Raw genomic sequence first — 20,640 nt, forward strand, 5'->3', positions numbered from 1 at the left:
TGTTAAACAGATGTAAGATTAATTACTACTCCAGTGGTGGCAGCACAACAGATTTTCTCAAGCTTTGCAGGTGCTGTTGTTTGTTTTGGCAGCGGTTCACATCACACAACATCAGTTTTGCAGGCTGCTAAACTGTCAGGGTTAGCAGAAATAATTAAATTACGTCCAAAAAAAAAAAGGGAACAAGTTTAAAGAATAAAATTGATATTCCTGACAGCCCACATGCTATGTCTTTTATGATTAAAGTTAATATGTTTGTATGTTCAAGGTGTCGTTGTAGCCCACACTCTGTGGGAGAAAAATCAGAATTCCTTTATTAATCCCTGGAGGGAAAAGAAGAGACAGAACAAAAACACAGCAGCTTCACAAATGTTCCACAAATATTAACACTGTTTATTAGAGCTTTCACATTAAAAGGACAAATTACACTGATTATTTTCAAGCTAAATGACGTGTTATTTTGAGATGTACAGTGCAGTACTCATCTCATTCATAAACTGGTAAATGCAACTGATCCATATGCCTTACAGGCTGTGCCTACACAATCAATCATTCACTCTGCCATTATGAGAAAGGTACCCGAACTTTTGGAGTTCATTACAGTGGAAGTTTAAGTTGTAACACCTCCAGGACTGTCTTCACATAGATTTCATCTGGCTGTGGCCTCCTCTTGCTGCCTGGCTGAAGGAACCTGTTGATGGCAGGAATCTGGATCATCCTGCCCTGGAAAGACTTGAACAGACATTGACATGGTTGTTAACAGCATTCTGCAATTTCATAGGAGCAAATTATTTTTTGTTTGTTGTCCCTTTATTTATCCAGCTTTGTGCAGTTTGTTACTTTGACACATTTACCTTAACGCTGGGAAAATCTGCAAGAATTCCAGGGAATTTCTCCTCCAACATCAGGGTGCATTCAAGCAGCTGCACATCTGCGCAGCTTAGTTTACCTCCCACCAGGTAGATGGACCCGGACAACACCTGAGAAGTTAGTCAAAGACACGCAGCATCTCGTCTAGTTAACGTAAATTATAACATTTAATCACCATCAACAGGTCAATTTTCCACATTTAAGGGTTTTTAAGCAAGATTATTATCAGTTATCCCACAGCACCATTGGACATAATATGTAACCTGAGCCGTACCTTTTCAAACACTGGAAGGTAGCGCTCTTTGGCTTTACTCAGAATGTTGTCCAGTTTTGGTTTGGGGTCTTGGGTGAAGGGCAATATCATGATCATTTCCATAAGGTCCATCAGTCCCTCTGAGTACATGTTGATCCTGAGGGAAAGCATCATCATATACTGTGACACATTCACCCATTAAGATCACATGATACAGCCGACACTCCCATCATTATATTACAAAGGAAGTGGATCATACATTACGCGGTCTTTGATATCTTTTCCATAAAGATTGTACTTCTCGGCGATGTATTTCAAAATTGCCTTTGTCTGAATAAGCTTCATGCCATCAATTTCCACCAGGGGAACTTGCTGGAACATGAGAGCTCCATCTGCAGAGAAAACACAGCATTGGGTAATTCTATTACTTGACTCATCTCATCTCATTTGCACTATTACTTGTCTCACTTGCACTATTCCTCATTTGCACAACTCTGCAATACTGCTGTAAATACTGTTGCCATCTGGTCCCTATTCACTGGTTACATCTTTTATTCTGCTTGTTTTTATATTTATGTAGTGTTGTTTTTATATTGATAGCATTAGTATTGTAGGTTTTGGGCTTATACCGGGACCAGGGAAACTAATTTCGTTCCACCTCATGTTTCTACATGTGTGAAATGACAATAAAGCTCCTTGAATCCTTGAATCCTTCAGGAGGGCACTCCCCATGGTAAAACATTAATTTACCTTGTCAATTCACAGGCCATAAAGCCAAGAATTATAAATTGTACTCTCATCCTTGGTTGCATCATTAGTGGGCTGAAGTTAACAGATAAGCAAATGGAAAAACCAACGTAACTTGGAAAAAATCCAGAAATCAACTCACCACTTAGGAGTTTTTCATACTGATCACGAGTTGTCAGGTACATCTCATCAAACTGTGAACGTGAAATTACACATTTAGAGCACATTCAGGAAGTTTTCGGGTTCACAAAGGACAGCAAAAATTTAACATTAAAAGTTTCACATTAAAATCACCAAAGCCTTCACTAACCTCCACTTCTGCAACTGTCAAAAGCCAGCGGATTGATTCCATCTTCCCTCTCCCGTTGAAGTAGTGCAACACAACTCTTCCAGACATGGCTATGGTGTTTCAGAAACGTAAATCTCTAAAACTAGAAAGAGGAAATATCACATATTAGTAACATAACCAAAACAGAATTTAAGCATTTGGAAAGTTCCCTTACTTGGTACAAAGCAGCAGCTGCCGCGGAGAAACCAAGGTGAAAAGTGGAGCAAATGTGAAGTTGAAGTCGTTATATAACAACTAATGCAGCGTCAAAAAAAAAATCCTTGCGATTGGGAAACATTTAAAACTGTGATTGGTTGGTTCTGGCCAATAGAAACATGAGTTATTAGCATTTATGCCAATTGGCATCATGGGAAAAATGCTAACTACTAACTGTGTTTATTCGATCTTTATTTTCTTTCCGAAGTTTGAATAGTGGACATAGTTTACCTTAACCTTATCTTAATAAACTATCAGGCGAACTGCATACCTCGTGACATTTGAAGATATTTTAAACCGTGAGAGTAAACGGTTGTGATAACTTATATTATATATGAACTAAGTAATCATTTATTGGACTCCTTGTATATGAAGACGATCTGACTGCGACACCTGTTACTTGATCGCTAGGGTTGATTCGGCTGATCTGGCTGGCTAGGCGGGTGTCCCCTTCCTCCCTCACCGCTCCATGTGTGTCCCTCCCGAAGCCCCGCGCTCGGTGGAAGAGGACCTGGTCCCCCCGGCGGACGACCATCCATCGGTATACCAGTAGCTGCGCTCCCCTGCTAGAACCTCCAAACAAGCTCAAGGCCCATTTGTAGGAGAAACGTAGGGAAGTCAAGCTCCAAGCGTCAGACACATCCAAATGCGGCGCTGCACGCAGTTTGCTGTTAAAATGTATAGGATTAACTTTATACCGAAGAACAGCAGTTTTTCTGAAAAAAGTTAATTCTTGTATGTTCTTCTTAGAGCTGCACGTGTTTCATCAACTGAGACAATACTGTAGACAAGCTTTATCATAAGGTATTAATGAGATATTAGTGAAGACTCTAATATAGTAGATCTATTTTATCAAATACTAACCTCAGTACTTCACTGGGAAAAGTGCCCTATTTTTTATACTTTGACACATTTAAGTCTCTAGATGTTTCTTATATAATAAATGTAAAGCAAGTTGCCATATTGATTAAGATAATGATTGCCATCTGTGTATGTGTGTGCTGCTTCTCCAATGTAGTACGGTTCAAGAAAACTTTTATTTACTATTTATTTACTTTAAAGATTTGAAAAATGCTTTGAAAAGTAAGTTTCCTTGGTGTTGATGGACAGACTGACCACCCATGGGGTTTGTGCCACTGCTTCATACATCCACCATCTCAGCCACCTACCATACTGATAACCATTAGTATGACATTATTTATAAACTCATGTGTTTCCCACTGCTTATGTTGTATAGTGAAATTGCACACATTTAATTTATACTTAATAACTCCAATCACATTATGTGCCAATGCAGGCAAAACATTAAACATTAAATTCCATTCCTTACTGATGTAAAATTCATCTGAATCAGGATATCAGACCAGTGCAGATGTACTGTATTCATGCATGCATGGTATTAATAGTGTGCAGCTGTCGATGGATTAATGTCACCAGCATTTACCAGAGCCGCTGTGCTCACCAGTGCAGCTGCATGTGGCCACACAGGGAAAAACAAGCTGATCAATAATATTCAAGCATTTTTAAAAAGGTCTACAGTCAGTTGATCAATGAAAAGTGTTTAGTGAAAAATTACACAAGTTGAACATATTGGTACCCAGTCAAACTTTAATTATACTTAATAACTGGCAATTCAATAATCACACTCAAGTTGGCCAAGGCGACTGAACATGTCAGCCTGGACCTTTTTAACTCAGAGACTAGAACAGATTTGTACAGTGTGGCAACCACTTGCATCGTACTGATTTCAATGAAATTAAAGCAATTTCTTGAATTTCATTAAAACATATAATACACAAATAATAGTTACCTGATTGGCAATGTCACCATCAGAAAACAAAAACAGCAGGAATATAAAACAAATGAACTGTACTGTACAGAGGCAAAAGTAATTAGCCAAAAAGAAGTCACAGTGAAGTTGTGATGAACATAGAATATCATATGCATATTATGTATGCAGGTTGGTGAACAACATTCAATGATGAATCTGATACAAAACTGACGGTTCCAGGTGCATCCCGTGCAGGGACAGTAGTTATGTTACAGAAACATAAAAAGAAACACTGAGGAGCAAATCTGGGCTCAGAGTTTGGCCGGTAGCATTTAGCTTTACACATACACTTAAATATTTTACAACTCACAATATCCATAGTATACACATAATGAAAAAAAATTATTGCTGTTTAAGATGTATGTACAGAGTTGAATTATAAAACAACTAGGCCTACTCTTTGGAGGTGGAAGAGCACTCAGGAGCACAGATCTCTCTCTTCCAGGGTGCAGATCGGAGCTCCAGCGAGGGCACTAGCGGTGACCGTATTTGGCAGACCAGTCTGTTCGCCCGTGGATGGTCTGTACTGGTGGGCGAGGCAGCAGCCCGGGGGTGCTCTTGTTGGCCAATGACATGTTGGCAGAGGAGTTCATCTGACTCCGACCAGACTGCCACGTTGCATAATCTAAAGTACCATCAAAACAGCAATAAGAATACAATCAACAACAAGACGGTTGCTAACTGAATACTACAGAAAGCTCAAAAGTTCATCCTCACTTGATGGTGTTGAATCCATTGAAGGACCCTGATGCCTTCTGTGACCAGCAGAACCAAGGTCTTTTTTGTAAAATGATGGCATGTATCCACCCGGGATCGTATTTGTACCTGATATTTAGAACAAACAACAGTGAGAAGTTGCACTGGTCACAGTGAAGTCCGAGTGTAAGATGTCCTGAGAGATTTACCGTGGGCGCCTCTGCTCGGCAGAGTTCCTCCAAATGGAATACTGCTGTTGCCCCAAAGATGGCTTCCAATGTAGTCTTTACTGGCATTTATGGCCACATTCTTCTTTGTACTAATGCCTGAAGGAGACAGTAAGAGATGTTCAGATATATCCTTTACTGATAACAATTTAAATATAAGTACTTTCACTCTGTTTTACTTAGTTCTAAATTAGAATGGCCAAAATACAGAGTAGAACACAAGCACAAAACACCTGTTTTAATTCCTTTCCTTTTTGACTGACCAGGGAAAATTTCTGAAAAAGTTTACTGGGCTACACTACTGTACCCTGCCTATAAAGATTGCCTACGAGACCCATTTCTTGACAGCTTATGACCAGACAATGGATTTAATAGTAGTTTAGCTAAAAATGACATATCTGCTATCATGAAATCCTGTGGTTGGTCTGCTGTACTTTCACACCACAAATAAACCACACCTGAGTTCAACTGACAGCTTCCACACCACTCAAATGAACCAAAACACAGTCGCAATCAAACCAGACCTGACAATAGATTACCAGGTAAATATCTTGACTGCCTCAGGTAATGCTGTTTAGCAGAAGCAGTTCTTGATGGCTCTTCGTAGGCTGTGGTCTTGTTCAGGTTTAAAGGTGCATCTTCTTTTCCTTTGGATCGACTGAAATCCAAAACATTTCCATATCTGAAAGACAAAAGGCTGTCATTGAGGCACAGTTTGTGTCAAATACCCGTTTGTAGTAACAGCAAAGACGGGCTCAGGCTACAGATCGTGTGTTATGTTTTAATTCGATTTTTACATATTTTGTCAGTAGATCTTTATAGTGCAGGTGCCACTGAATCTGACCCTGCTAAAAGGTCCCTTGTGATGACCGATCACAGTTTCACCTGCCACGTGTATCTTCCCCCTGCCTCGACTTCTCTGTGGAGAAGCTACTTTTTCCAAGAATACTGATGGATGCTAGATCAGTTTCTTCATAGTCGTCCAAGTCTTCACCCTTAAGGTGTCCTGTGCTGTGGCCCCAACGCCGCCGCCCTCCTTTGGGTTTCAACTGATAGCTCAGTAGGTTTGCATTTTCTGACTCCTGTCTTGCTTGCTTAAAGAAAAAAAACAAAAAAAAAAAAATCAACATCACATGAAGAATATTTTCCAGGCTGTCAGCTTCCATTTGATGGAAACTGCTTTTAACGGAGTTACTCACTTTGCTCTGCAGAGTCTTGTCAACAATATAGGGAAGATGTGTGCTCTGTGGTGTTCCTTCGGTCTGCTCCTGCTTCAGGATGTGCTTCGGTTGCTGCTCTCGCACCAGCTCTGTGTGCCGTTGGTACCCTGCTGCCTGGGCGGCTGCGGAGGAGGGCTGGATCTGCTGGAGAGGCCTGGAGGGGGAGCAGTGTTGGTTGGGAGGTGGAGGCTGGGAGGGGGGCACAGGCTTAAGCAGCAGGGGTTGCTGCTGCTGCAGCATTGGTTGTGACTGTAAAGGAACCTGCAGTGGCACAATGCCTGGCTGAGGTCTGCCCTGCTCCAGGATCTGCTGAGGAGTGCCCAAAGCCTGGCCGACATGGAAGTAAGAGTACCTGAGAGCCTGAGAAGATTAGAAGATTTTGACAAACCACGTCAGCTTTCATTTTGGAGGTGGAAATACCTTAAGTGTAGGTTGGACACTACCTGGGCAGAAGCTGGTCTCTTCTTGGGGTCCCACTGCAGCAGGTCTGTCATCAGATGGATGGCTTCAGGACTGGCATTCGGGATCAGTGTCTTAAGATTACTGGGAATACACTGAGGCCAACGGAAATTCATAGCATTTGCCAGCTGGTATCCCTCCGGCCAGTCGTTCTACAGGGAGAAGACAGAGTTCGTCTTATACAAAACATTTACTTTGTAATGATTTGTTTGACTATTTCTATCATTTTTTAAAACAAACGGCCAAGGCAACACATGAATGCTTTCCAGGAAAGACGCTCCAAAAATGTGTGCAGTTATCCTCATATTTAAATGATGACAATTACTCTATCCTTACTGTGTCCTAGCGTCTTTCACGTGTGCTTATTCACCTCTCTAGCACTAACATTAAAATACAGCTGTTTTACAAATGAAATTAAAATTTACGAGGATGTGCATTTTTTTCTTTGCGTTTCCTACATGTGAAAAACATTACCTTCTTTGGTGTACCCAAGACTTGGCAAATCTTGAATATGGTGTCTACTTCACTGGAGCCTGGGAAAAGAGGCCTGAGGGTATAAAGCTCTGCCATGATGCATCCAACTGCCCACTGGTCTATGGGGGAACTGTAGGATGTGGATCTGAGGAGAACCTCTGGTGCTCTGTACCTGGTCCAAAAAGAAAAGGTACTGGGACTTGAGTGTACAGAACTACTAAGCACACTTTCATTTATGCATTCTATTTAATCTGAGAGAAGCCCACCATCTAGTCGAGACATAGTCTGTGTACGGTGGACGAGATCTGATTTCTCGGGCAAGACCAAAGTCAGCTATTTTCACCAGCTCTGGGCCCATGCACAGAAGGTTCTCAGGCTTCATGTCCCTGTGAAAAAACCCTAAAAAAGCCACACTACATGAGCATCTTGAGTTGAATGATACAAAATATTAGTTGTGCCACATTTAACTTAGTGCCCTGCAGTCGTAAACAAACGTACCATGTTTATGAATGAATGCAAGCCCCTGTAGTATCTGAAACATGATATTTCTTACAGCAGATTCAGGAAACAGCCGAGTCCTGCAACAAGAAACAAACAGTTGAGAAACTGCAAGCAAATACAGTTTTAAAGATTGCATAAATAATGGAACAACTATACGCACCTGTCTTTCATTAGCTGATATAAATTCTCCTTCATGTACTCAAATATAAAGTACAAGTGATCATTTTCTCGAATTACCTCCTTGAGTTTGATCACATTAGCATGGTTGAGTTTCTTTAAGGACTGAAAGAATACAGAAAGAGATTAGCATAAGAATATCGTGGGACACAAAACAAAAAAAACTTAGAAATACTATGTCTAACCATGCTTGACAATACACACAGGTCACTGCAGCACATTCAATAGCACGCCCTACAACTCTCAAACAAAACCGTTCTTGTTAAAACATGGCTTGTATAAGAACAAAATGTAACCGGAGGGGAAATCCTGCAAAGGTGGGATTTCTGCTTAAAATTTAAAAAGGGAAAATAAATATAGAGTAATAGACAGCAGGGTGGAGAAATCAAGAGTTTTCCCATGCACTGGGATGATACAGGTTTAACCATGCTAAATTTTAGTAAGGGGAAAAAGCTGTAATGGGATTTTGAGAATGTATGGCGTGACATGCTGTAATTTTCTCTAATTAGCAGAACTCTAAAGGACCAGCGTGTTGTACACATTTTGCTGCATTAAAGCTCCAGGAAAAAGGGGGGGTTGTGTAGGCCGGGGATGGGAAGAAGAGCTCAAAACCAACAGCACACAAGAATCACCTTCTGCTCTTAGAGTTGGTGTGTGACTTTGAGCTGTGAGGACATTTAGACAGTAACATACTGAATTGGTGTGAAAAGAAACAACACAAAATTTTGAGACAGCTGCACAAAAGATGTTTGCATCATCATAACTGCATTACCCACAAATCATCAAGTCGTCATGGAGCTCCTTATAACTTCTAAAATTTAATTTAACCCAAACAGATTCACAGGGTCTGACAACAAAACACTGTTTGTACATTAAACATTACATGTGCTAGTTAATGTTTGCGATTCAATTTTGATGTTCACTGATCCATCCGTTCTGTACTACTGCTTATACTGCACTGCAAAACTGATATTACCAACAGGTGCTGCAAAGTCTGAAATTTCCTAAGACTACAAATAACATGCTGTACATATCAGTGGAAAACAATGTTAATATTTCAACATTAATTTGACCATTTTAGAAATAAACTGCACATGTCACCACTCTCTTATATCTTAAAAAGTACCCCACAGGGTACCTTGGTGTGAAAGGAATACAATACTTAGTGTAATATCATCAGGTCAGCAGTTGGACTAAGGATACGACAAGCATGACCAGAAATAGCCATGCTGCCTGTGCCATCACTTTGCTTTTAACAGTTTCGGTTCAGGTGCCCTGCTGATATCACTGACTACTTCTGTCAGTCCCTTCACTGTCTCAGTTACAGGCATATTTATTTTACTCAGTGAAGTGCAGCCCACATCATGTGACAGACATGATACAGCAATGATAAAATCATCTGTTGTCCCACTCCTCCACAACTCTGTTAAGATAAGCTAATAATACCCGGGGAGCTTGATAACGAGACTGAACAGCCAGTACAATACAGCAGTACATTAATAAGGGGACAATTTAATATTCATTTGATCAGTAAATGATGATTCTCTTCCAAATCAAAGATGCAACCACACTTCTAAATTGTTTACATTCTATAATAATAATGTACAGAAAAGCTCATTTTGGTTTGATCTTTCCATAATTCGGCTGAGGTGTTCAAATGTGTTTAAAATGTCGAAAAAATAAACTCACCTTGACTTCACGAAGATTCATGCATTCTTCCCAGGAATAGAATTTTCTTTTCATTCTGAAAAAATATTTCTCCAATTATTAACTAAATTGTTGGAAATGTCATCAAATTGCTAAGCACTCTTACTGAGTTTCTCTTTTTACCAGCTGTTACATCTAATATTCATCCACACATGATGATACCCCAGCAGTTACACACTGTAATCCTTAGAGACAGGCTGTCATAATACAAATCACTGGTTTTCACAAAAAGCAACATAAATATGGTGAGGAACATCAGTAGTACACTGAATAAATCTATTGCAGATCGCATTGAAATGTGCAAAATTTCCTGGTACTCACTTCTTTATGGCAACAAGCTCTCCAGACTCCAGACTGCGGCCGAGGATGACTGAGCCGTAGGTGCCATCCCCGAGCTGTCTGATGGTAGTGTATCTATTCATTATGCTTGTCCTTCCATAGCATCATCCGGGGGCAGATAATAATTGGGTGGAAAATAGAGATGCGTTTGCCTCGGGCTGCTGAATGCAACCAGATTTTCCTGTGGCAACAGCAGAAGACCACGGGCAGAGCTGGAGGACTCATGGTGTCATGGACTTGCCTCCTTCTAGCTGACAAAATGAGGGATGGACAACCAAATGGCATGTTGATTGAGTAGCTGCATGGACTACAATTACATGGCGTATAACTGTACAACATGATTTGCCAACAAACCAACTACAATGACATTTTAAGGTTGGAAAACCTGTCAAGAACTTGACAGGACTGTAATAGGGCTACTACAGTGCCTCTAATACTATGATTTGACAAAAAACTTTGACGAAAATCAGTTTGATTGGATTTTGGCAGTTTGATACTTTAAGGCCAAATTCTTTTGTTGAAGAGGCAAAGTAAGGTCTGAGTTTAACAAGTACATCCAAAATGATTTTATGACTAGTTTGATAGCCAGTCACAGTTCATTATGCATTTATCACAGCTGTTTTGTGGAAACGTAACTGAGAATGGACTTTTAAGTGTTGCTTATTACTTATTACAACACTTTCCTACTCATGGAGTAGATGCGTAAACACATCAGACACAAATCACACATTTCTGTGTGAAATTTAACTGTTAACTACATCAAACAGTGTATATGACACAAGTGTATGACATTTTCACAGAGCTTTAAGTAGTATGTGACCAGTAGTACGATGATTCCCAAACGTTTTCACTTAAAGGATCCCTAAAGCGACATAACTTAGACCACAAACCCCCTTTTGACAATTTTTCCTCCCAGGGTCCCCCATCAGATAAGGACTTTGTTTTATTAAGAAGAAGAAGAAGAATCAGCTTTATTGACAGTATAGAAAGTGTATGAAAAAATTAGTTCAAAATACTCATCCTTTTTTGTTTTAACTGCGTTACTTATGGGTGGAATTGTATTAAAAAATAAATGATCGCCCATTTTGCGAGGAAGCCCCTGGATCCCCAATAAAGGACCCCTGGGGGTCCCCGGAACCCACTTTGAGAACCACTGCGTAACTACAGACTTCTCGCCTGAAACGTTAAAATGTTAAAAATGTTAACGTTTACGTTAAACAGTGTTTATTGACTTGCACTTTATAGTCACCTTAACACAGCTACTAACTTGTAAGAGACAAAACAAGCCCACGGCTACATACCTCAGCAGCATGTTGTCATACTGTTTTCATTGCTTTATGGCTTATAACGCCGCTAGCGGTTAACGTTAGCTGTTGCAGTCCTTGTTTTGTTTAGCGATAACTGTCCAGTGTGAAAGCCAACGTAACGACAATTTAGCATAAAACACGAATTACTCCGATATAATTTACTCTTAAGTTAGTTCCAGTTGAATGGACTTAATACTACAACTTGATTTGTGCGTTTAAGTTATATTTTAACGAGCGTCTTGATGTTGGTAGCAAACGTGGCCCAGTTAAAACTAGCTTAATGTTAATTGTGTTGTGCTGGTGTTGGCCCAGCTGCTGATATAACATTATAGCGCTATAGAGCAAAAACTGGCCTGGTTGGACTGAATGGTCTCCTAACTTGTAATATAACGAGAAGCAGCAAGCAACACTCACCCTCCGCATGTCAAATCGACAACAACACATAGCCGAGCACTCGTAGCTGATGTTCAACAAATGGCTTCACGGTATAATCAGTTCACCATCAGAAGGGAGACAGTCGCATCCAGTGTGTCCAACGCACAACATCAATATGTTTTCAACCAGGCCCTTTTGTCAGAGGGTTTATCATAATCTCGCGTTGCTGGAAAAACACATCATTGCAACAAATCACAGCTCTCCTCGGTTGGCAAAGATACACAACGAGATGAAATAAGCAACCGCATTCATATCTCGAACGTATGCACACTTTTAATGTTTGCAGCATAAAACTGATGAACATTTAAAGCTATTTAATATGACCCTTGGCTTTCCCTTCTTTTAGTCCACATATTGTGTGTATGAAGAAACGTGATAACGCTGCAGGAAGGTGATATTAAAATTAATGTAAAACAATGATTCACAAAATCATGAAAGATTAAATTGCACAGTCTTAACAACGGATGCCATAATGGGTCACCTTAACGACCCAGAAACGATGAAAGAAGGCTATTTTCCTAAATACCACTACCAAAAGGGAAATACTTCTCTGCGCTAAGCAAAAGCGGAAGTGAGCGAGTAGTATTTCTCTTGCTTGCCAGTCTTTGGTAAATCGTCAACATCTGCGTCTTATTTTCAATTTAGTTTAGTTATGATTTAACATAGCTTCATTTAAGTAATTACATTCTTCCCGTCGAGTTTATATTATTTTCGCCAGCATAGTTTTACAGAAATATCAAAATCTACCTCTGAGTAAAAGAAAACAGTTTTTCTGACTTCACAAAAATGACCTTTTGGAGGTACAGTTTTTGTTTTTTTTATTTTTGTTTGTTGCTGTTGTTTTCAGTTTTGCTCGCAAAATCTTTTAACCTTCAACGTATACGCTGGCTAATCAATTGTATACCCTACAATAAACACTTCTATTTCAAACATAAACATAAACACACTGACCCCTGGAGAGTGTTAAATTGTTGTGTAATTTGTTAATAGATGATCAGTTTTTATGTATTACAATATAAGAGGTATTTTAATATTTTAACTTAAGCGTCGAGTCATGCTGGAGGCCATCACAGAACTGGAAGCAGAATTGTTTATTTATTTCGCTGTTTGCTTATTTATGTATTTGTTTATTAATTTATTCATTAATTAATTAGTTATTTTTCCCCCCTTACAGGACAGCCACATACACAAACACAGCATACCAAGTGCACTTTATTTACCTTACTTGTATTTTATATTTTTGTATTTTTCTTAAGTGTGCATTTTTAATTTTCTGCTGCTATTTATTTACACGTGTTATAAGTTTAAGCCGAGAATCTGCACAAAATTTCGTTATGCTTGCATAATGACAATAAAGACTCTTGATTCTTGATAAATGTAGACCAGCGACCCCGGTATGTGGTAATAGCTGCAGCTCACAGACACAGAGAGCACTCCAGCGCAGAGCAGGGCGCTTCTCTCCTCTCCTGTTTTCGACTTCGCCACACTCCCGACTTCCTGTGCCAGTGAGTCTCCGGGCAACTCAGCAAAATGGCTGCGTTCCTGCGAGCTCGTAAATATGTTCGTTGTGTTGTCCGTTTCTCCGACCGTGAACTGTAAACGGTTGTGTTGACCGCTTTTCAATTTAAAAAGGATACCTACTGGCCCTGCTGTCATGGTGGGTCATCGTGTTTTTAAATGTTATTCAGATAGCAATGTGTTAGCTAACCTGCTAGCTAGCTAACGTAACTAGCTTCACCTGTCTTCCTTTACCTGTATGTGATTCACCTTCTCCTGTTCTGCTCGACGTGCCTGTTCAGGGCTTAACTGGTTCCCAAAACCGAACATGTTTCAGCTGTGACCAGAATTTATGGAAAAGTCCTTTCCGCTAACGACATAATCACATAGGCTTGTCACAGTTTCACTGGGGCAACGTCAGCACGAACCTGTCTGAGGGTGAAGCGTTCGCCTGCTGTTACCTGCAGCGAGTTTCTGAATGAGATCTCACTCGTCACTCCGTCCATTAAGTTTGTTGAAAAAGTTGCCGAGTTTTTGGAAAACTGAAAGATATACTTGAATTTATTGGCCTGACGTTTGGCGTTGTTTTGACATGCAAAAGGAGAAGTTACAACTTAACGCCAGCTATGTTAGATATGTAAATAATTTGGGGTGTGGTCAAGTCAGCTGCGAAGTAAGAGCAGCTTGGAGGTTCCTGGTGAAATCGTTCCGATCTCTTTTGAGCGAGTGGATTTCTGGCAACCACACGGTCGCTTTATTCTGAAGTGACCCCCCTGCAGGAGGAGGAGTGATGTCATTACAGCCTGACCAGAAAGAGGCAAAGCCATGTTTCATCGGTGCTCTCTTGCCTAATGTAGGGAGAAGCAAAAACAACAACAAGGACTCTCTTTAAGGGCTGCGACGAATGAGGCGTTTTCTTGGTGATCGGCTAGGTTTGGACTCTGTGCTGAAACCAGTGATCAGCAAGAAAACATAGTACATCCTAAAACTAAATAGATGCTCAGCCACGATAGTTGCGGGTTTAAAGGACAAACAGTTCCGGTGATTTATTGAGTTAATGCCTCACTTCTTCCTTGTACAGGCTGAAGAAAATGCAGATATTGGAGGTACGATTGAGGATGATGATGAAGGTTCAGATGACCCAAATCTTGAGGTGAGAAATCTTCTGTGGGCATAAATTATGATTCATATTTTTCTGATTTCTAAGTTATTAACTGTGAGAGAAAATATTCCTCTGCAAAATTAAGAATGTGTGATCAGCTCAAGCAGAAACACTTACAGAGGGTAACAGTTATTGATATGCCCTGGTGGGTGTTACCCTAAGAGCAACAGCAACAACAAAAAAAAGTCAAGGCTTGCTTTGGCCCTTTGGATTGCAGGTGCAGCTCAATGCATTCAGAGTTCAGTGGATGTCTGAACTTAAACCGAGCTCTGGAGCAAGTGGAACGAGTGACCGACTGCTGCAAGCCAAGGGTCTGAAGAAGATGCAAGAATTTGCTAAGGAGGAAAAAGTAAGTGGTTAAACGATTTCTTCAGGCCATGTACTGAGTGCTGTCACTGGAAATTACAGTGCTGTCACTGACTTATGTGAATCATTTTTTTCTTTAGGCCACAGAGCTGTTCTTGAGAGCTGTTCAAGAAGAGCAGAAAGGGGCTGTTTACGAGGGTATGTAAAGAATGTAACGTATGTGGTGATCAAAAACATCCGTGAAAGCAAAAAGTGGCGTTAACCACAAAAACTACTAAGTCACAAGCCAAAAGCCATGATTATTTCACAGTGTAAGCTTGTGAAAAATGCCACATTTAGATACATATATGTGTGTGTATAAAGTTGAGTTCAGATGCCACAGCTATTGCAATACATAGCCAATAGCCACTCAGTTTTGTTATTTCTGTATGAGGAGCAAAAATGGGTGATTACATTGTTTTTTTCAGCACCTTCATTTTCTTATTAACGTACAAGTTGACTCCTTTACTTGCAGCTATCAAGTTCTATCGCATGGCTATGCAGCTTGTGCCTGACATTGAGTTTAAAATCAACTACAGTCGTCCTCCTGATGCTGACCGAGGTGGAGGAAACTAGTAAGCTGCTCTTTATTTTTGGGTATTGGCACGCTGCGGTTCATAAACTAAATCTACAATGATTTGACATGCTCATGCTCTGAACAGCCCATATTTTGGAATTAAAGTTTAGTAAAAAAAAAAAAAAAATCTTTATCGATAGCTTAAACTTTTCAACTTTATGTATAGTTTTACCTCAAATTTATATGCTTATCATAGAACTGGTGTGTTTTGCAGACTCTCAAATGTGCTTATTGCAATGTTGTTCTTAAATCAAAGGGTCTACATGGCAGATTGTGACTTACAGGTACTATTGCTGGGTGGGAAATTGGCACCAACCACCAGCCAAACGGTGCAATATGAAAGTGGTTGCTAGATTTTAGGTCCAAAATAATGGTTTCCTATTGATTGGCCTGTGAATATGACCATTTATCTGCCTGTAACTGGTACATGTTCACATCTCAAAAAGTTAATTTCAAAACCAGCTTCATTGTAAGCTCATGAAAAAATAAATACATCTTTTAGCAGCTAGATTTATGGCTGAGAGGACTATAGTTATCTGCCATATTAACTAATGGGTTTTGTATTAAAACTGTGCTGACCCATTCACACCAACTGCAAACATGGGATTTAACTACATCTTAGTTCATGTCTAAAAGTTGAATATTATGTGCAGGCTTATATGAGAGAAAGGAATATTCTCACTTACTAAACCCAGCACTTTATATTTTTTTTTGCAGCTTGGAGGATAATGATGTTGATGGTGAGATTGAGGATCTACTTGCCTACTTTGAGCAGGAGCTCACTCTCGAAAGCTCTTTTCCAAAGATCTGCATTCCTGAGTTGGAAATGACTCAGGTGCACATTTCAGGTAAAGCATATGAATTCTAGCCTGTCTAAAGTCATTATCAACTTATGAGTATTTGTTATAGATAAAATGTTTCCTGTTCTATTTGACTGCAGCCTTGCCACGGGAAATCCTGATGTACATATTTCGTTGGGTTGTGTCAAGTGATCTGGACATGCGAGCTCTGGAGCAGCTCTCTTTGGTTTGCCGAGGGTTTTACATTTGTGCAAGGTCAGATCCTCTGTCATAACGGATCAGATGTGTTACAGCATGTTTGTGAACAGCTTGCTTTTGACAGGTCTCGTCTCTCCTCAGAATTGCTAATTTTGGATCGTGCAGTAGGGGATTTCATATTGTTGTTGTACAATGGACAAAGTAATTAAAAGCTGCTTCTGTGTTCGTGGTTTTCACTCAGTCTTAAATTTATTCTACTTTTAATTTCCCTCCAGGGACCCCGAGATTTGGCATTCAGCCTGTGTAAGAGTGTGGGGACGGAACTGCACAAAAGTTGTACCCTTCAAATCCTGGAGGGACATGTTTCTGCAAAGGCCACGTGTCCGTTTTGATGGTAATTAAGTGTTTTAATTTACAAATCTGGGATTCTCTGTCATAGTTTCAGAAGCCAACACTAACATTGTTAGACCCCATCGGGGGTCAACTTGCCAGTTGCGGTTGGGCTGTTTAAAAAAAAAAAAAAAAAAAAAAAAGGTTTAATATTAATATTCAATATTCAATGGATCTTAATAAATATTGCCTTTAAAAATAATATTGGATCAACTTTGATGTTAGTTTTAAGTTAATCCTGACCAGTGCTGCTGCCACTGTACTGTTGAATCGGTTTTATATCATTACTACAGTCATGGCCAAAAGTTTTGAGAATGACACAAATATTACATTTTCACAAAGTCTGTTCCTTCAGGGTTTTTAGGTGTTTGTCAGATGTTTCTATGGTATAATGACATACAATTAGAAGCATTTTACAAGTATCAAAAGCTTTTATTGAGAAATACATGCAATAGGTCAATATTTGCAGTGTTGACCCTTCTTTTTCAAGACCTCTGCAATTCTCCCTGGCATGCTGTCGATCAACTTCTGAACCAAATCCTGACTGATGGCCGTCCATTCTTGCATAATCAATGCTTGGAGTTTGTCAGAATTTGTGGGTTTTTGATTGTCCACCCGCCTCTTGAGGATTGACCACAAGTTCTCAATGGGATTAAGATCTGGAGAGTTTCCTGGCCAAGGGCCCAAAATCTTAATGTTTTGTTCCCTAAGCCATTTTGTTATGACCTTTGCTTTATGGCAAGGTGCTCCATCATGCTGGAAAAGGCATTCTTCATCACCAAATTGCCCCTGGATGGTTGGGAGAAGTTGCTCTCGGAGGACGTTCTGGTACCATTCTTTGTTCATCGCTGTGTTTTTAGGCAAGATTGTGAGAGATCCCACTCCCTTGACCGAAAAGCAACCCCACACACGAATGGTCTCAGGATGCTTCACTGTTGGCATGAGACAAGACTGATGGTAGCGCTCACCTCGTCTTCTCTGAACAAGCCTTCTTCCAGATGCCCCAAACAATCGGAAAGGGGATTCATCAGAGAAAATGACTTTACCCCAGTCCTCAGCAGTCCAGTCCTTGTAACTTCTGCAGAATATCAGTCTGTCCCTGATGTTTTTGCTGGAGAGAAGTGGCTTCTTTGCTGCCCTCTTTGACACCAGACCTTCCTCCAAAAGTCTTCGCCTTACTGTGCGTGCAGATGCACTCACACCTGCCTGCTGCCATTTCTGAGCAAGCTCTGTACTGGTGGTGGCCCGATCCCGTAGCTGAAACAACTTCAGGAGACGGTCCTGCCGCTTGCTGGACTTTCTTGGGTGCCCTGGAGCCTGTTTGGCATCAATTGAACCTCTCTCCTTGAAGTTCTTGATAATCCTATAGACGGTTGACTGAGGTGCAATCTTACTCGCTGCAATAAACTTCCCCGTTAGGCCCTTTTTGTGCAATGCAATGATGGCTGCACGTGTTTCCTTGCTGGCAACCATGACTAACAGATGAGGAACAATGGCACCATCTTCCAGTTCAAGTGTCCAGTCACTCAATCCTGAGAGATTGATCTCCAGCCTTGTTCTCATCAACACCCACACCTGTGTTAATGTGTGTGACACCTGTGTGTCATTGAAATTATGTTAGCTGGCCCTTTTGTGGCAGGGCTGAAATGCAGTGGAAATGTGGTTTTAGTGATAAAGTTCATTTTCAAGGCAAATAGGGACTATGCAAATAATTGCAGTTGAGTGGATCACTCCTCATAACATTCTGGAGTATATACAAATTTCCATTATAAAAACTGAAACTGCAGACTTTGTAAAAATTAATAGTTGTGTCATTCTCAAAACTTTTGGCCATGACTGTACACTGCACATCCAATGACAATAATTTACAGCATGTTGAATTTTCCTTCACATTATTTTCACAGGTGTCTATATCAGCAAGACATCATACATTCGTCAAGGAGAGGAATCATTGGATGGATTCTACAGGGCTTGGCACCACGTTGAGTACTACAGGTGGATATTTGCCTTTGATTGTTGTATGATTGTGAGCTGTGTAGGTATCGCGGCTTAAAGCTGATTCCGTCATCACAGGTACCTCCGGTTCTTCCCTGATGGCCACGTCATCATGCTGACCACCCCTGAGGACCCTCTGGCCGTTGTTCCTCGCTTGCGTACTAAGAACACCAGGTAAACCTTGGGTCTTTCCTCAGCTAGAATGGACATTGCAGTGTAAAAAAAACAAAACAAAACAAAACAAACAAACATGATTAAGCAGTAATCGTGGTGGTTGAATTTTGTTTTGTTTTACAGAATGGATTCTGCTCTGCTCGGTCATTTCCGTCTGTCGCAGGAGACAGACAATCAAACCAAAGTCTATGCTGTTGTCTGCAAGAAAAAGGAGGAGGTGAGAATAATTTTGAGGTGTGTGAGGTGAGATAAAAATTTGTAGGAAAGAGTAAGTGGCTGTTTTTTTTATATACTTTTTTTTAACATTCTTTCAACACCTCCAGTCAGCATTAGGATGACAATATTATAGTGCTTGTAGGATTTTCTTTTTCTTTTTTATGCTCGCCATGTGCGTCCATAACCAACTAAGTAATTCAGAGGAAAGGAAAGCAATATTGTAGCCTGAAAATGTGTTCCATACTCGCACCTGCGTTGGGCTTGTCAGAACATATATACACATACACATAACATACCCATTGTTGTTCAAAGTAATGAAAAATGTATTATAACACCTGGGAGGTGTTAATAGGTCACACAGTTATTTTATATTTTGTTTTTTCATCTCCACACTGTTGTATTATTTTACCCTCAGTCAATTACTCGGTATAATTACAAGGTTATGAGAGACAACTAACTTTGGAAAGGCTTCTGAGTAGATTTATTTATGTACTTATTTTTATTGTTTAACCTACATGCAACCTAACATATGAATTGTTGTATTACTCTTTAACTGTTAATGCCATAGTGAAAGGTTAGTAGTAACTCATGAACCCTTGCTTGCAATATAAATTAAAATTTTCCAAGAATCATTAAGGTCGGTTTATAAATTAGCTCCTAAACTGCAGCATTGATTTATTTAACGTTTAAACAGAAAACGGCCGAGTTTCAAAGGAACCGGTTCTGCAGGCGGAACCCACCTCCGGAGGCTGAACACAGCTTCCACGTGGGACTACATCTGTCCTCTGGGGGGCGCCAGAGTTTCAATAAGCTGGTGTGGATCCACCACTCCTGCCACATCACTTACAAGTAAGAAACGTGTACCAGTAGTAGGAAAAAAGAGAAACTAGTTCCCTGTCTGTTTCATATTTAACTTTAGTTCTGTTTTTAGGCTGACGGGGGAAACAGTTGTCACAGCGTTCGACCTGGACACGATGTACACACCCTTCCATTTTGCACGTGTGAAGAGTTACACAGCTTTCTCTGAGCAGCCTCTTTGAGCAGCCTGGATACCTGCACATGATCTCACAACAAAAGATCCTTCACGGTTTTCACAAAATGCATACTTCTCAGCCTGTTCAATTTGTGCTGCGGCTGGTAACTTTGATTACGGCGATAACACAATGAACCCTTATGTTTCCTACATGCAAGCATGTTATGTTTCAGGTTTACATAATAGAAAACTACTTATTTTCTGATTTCAGAAATTATGATAATGTGCTGAAAGCTAAAAAAATTAGCAACCTTTCCCACCTGTTGGAAACAATGAATGTTCATGCTATTTTTGTTTCATGGTGCACTTTCTCCCTCAAATAAACGGTGGTGGACAGAATATCCATTTATGAGTTGCCTTATTGTCAGTTTTTATTTGCGTTAGCTGAGTGACCTTTATTTACAAACAATAAACAACGTTCTTTTGTAAATGTTATCACAAAACTAAAACATACCGCTCAGGGTAG

At 40.2% G+C, this 20,640-nt stretch overlaps 3 protein-coding genes across 5 annotated transcripts; 1 reads left to right on the plus strand and 2 right to left on the minus strand.

Moving 5' to 3' along the window:
• Positions 1 to 372: 372 nt before the first annotated feature.
• On the minus strand, positions 373 to 2,533 carry LOC124066385 (glutathione S-transferase A4-like). The gene is made up of 7 exons (XM_046402736.1): positions 2,374 to 2,533; positions 2,181 to 2,301; positions 2,013 to 2,064; positions 1,383 to 1,515; positions 1,145 to 1,280; positions 855 to 980; positions 373 to 732 (listed from the first exon to the last, which is right to left on the minus strand). Exons 2-7 carry the CDS (start codon positions 2,265 to 2,267, stop codon positions 598 to 600), a joined length of 669 nt encoding a protein of 222 aa, XP_046258692.1. The 5' UTR covers positions 2,268 to 2,301; positions 2,374 to 2,533; the 3' UTR covers positions 373 to 597.
• A 1,467-nt stretch (positions 2,534 to 4,000) lies between these two features.
• On the minus strand, positions 4,001 to 13,802 carry LOC124066521 (serine/threonine-protein kinase ICK-like). 3 transcript variants are annotated; one of them, XM_046402956.1, is made up of 14 exons: positions 13,540 to 13,802; positions 10,028 to 10,296; positions 9,689 to 9,743; positions 7,983 to 8,104; positions 7,820 to 7,899; positions 7,588 to 7,720; positions 7,322 to 7,493; positions 6,832 to 6,999; positions 6,368 to 6,748; positions 6,054 to 6,262; positions 5,708 to 5,850; positions 5,151 to 5,267; positions 4,963 to 5,070; positions 4,001 to 4,870 (listed from the first exon to the last, which is right to left on the minus strand). In XM_046402956.1, the coding sequence occupies exons 2-14, from the start codon at positions 10,126 to 10,128 to the stop codon at positions 4,719 to 4,721; spliced, it is 1,941 nt and encodes a 646-aa protein (XP_046258912.1). In that variant the 5' UTR covers positions 10,129 to 10,296; positions 13,540 to 13,802; the 3' UTR covers positions 4,001 to 4,718. The 3 variants fall into 3 exon arrangements, with proteins under 3 accessions (XP_046258912.1, XP_046258911.1, XP_046258910.1); XM_046402955.1 differs by lacking the exon at positions 13,540 to 13,802 and adding an exon at positions 11,767 to 11,978 and having other exon boundaries at positions 10,028 to 10,292; XM_046402954.1 differs by lacking the exon at positions 13,540 to 13,802 and adding an exon at positions 11,767 to 11,978.
• Positions 13,248 to 20,523, plus strand: fbxo9 (F-box protein 9). Its single transcript, XM_046402958.1, has 13 exons — positions 13,248 to 13,444; positions 14,366 to 14,437; positions 14,664 to 14,795; positions 14,893 to 14,950; positions 15,267 to 15,366; positions 16,086 to 16,216; positions 16,309 to 16,423; positions 16,642 to 16,760; positions 18,661 to 18,751; positions 18,830 to 18,925; positions 19,049 to 19,142; positions 19,836 to 19,990; positions 20,073 to 20,523. The coding sequence occupies exons 1-13, from the start codon at positions 13,442 to 13,444 to the stop codon at positions 20,179 to 20,181; spliced, it is 1,275 nt and encodes a 424-aa protein (XP_046258914.1). The 5' UTR covers positions 13,248 to 13,441; the 3' UTR covers positions 20,182 to 20,523.
• The last annotated feature ends 117 nt before the right edge of the window (positions 20,524 to 20,640 follow it).

This window comes from Scatophagus argus, chromosome 10 (assembly GCF_020382885.2).
Source record: "Scatophagus argus isolate fScaArg1 chromosome 10, fScaArg1.pri, whole genome shotgun sequence".
Classification (NCBI taxonomy): Eukaryota; Metazoa; Chordata; class Actinopteri; family Scatophagidae; genus Scatophagus; species Scatophagus argus.

Coding starts and splice junctions, on each gene's coding strand:
- LOC124066385 (XM_046402736.1), bottom strand. CDS start 2,267: ATGTCTGGAAGAGTTGTGTTGCACTACTTCAACGGGAGAGGGAAGATG. Junction 1,281..1,382: donor GATATCAAAGACCGCGTAAT/GTATGATCCACT, acceptor GCTTTCCCTCAG/GATCAACATGTACTCAGAGG. Junction 981..1,144: donor ACCTTCCAGTGTTTGAAAAG/GTACGGCTCAGG, acceptor CTAACTTCTCAG/GTGTTGTCCGGGTCCATCTA.
- LOC124066521 (XM_046402956.1), bottom strand. CDS start 10,128: ATGAATAGATACACTACCATCAGACAGCTCGGGGATGGCACCTACGGC. Junction 5,071..5,150: donor GCCGAGCAGAGGCGCCCACG/GTAAATCTCTCA, acceptor TCTAAATATCAG/GTACAAATACGATCCCGGGT. Junction 4,871..4,962: donor AATGGATTCAACACCATCAA/GTGAGGATGAAC, acceptor ATGGTACTTTAG/ATTATGCAACGTGGCAGTCT.
- fbxo9 (XM_046402958.1), top strand. Junction 16,217..16,308: donor GACTCAGGTGCACATTTCAG/GTAAAGCATATG, acceptor ATTTGACTGCAG/CCTTGCCACGGGAAATCCTG. Junction 19,991..20,072: donor TCCTGCCACATCACTTACAA/GTAAGAAACGTG, acceptor TTCTGTTTTTAG/GCTGACGGGGGAAACAGTTG.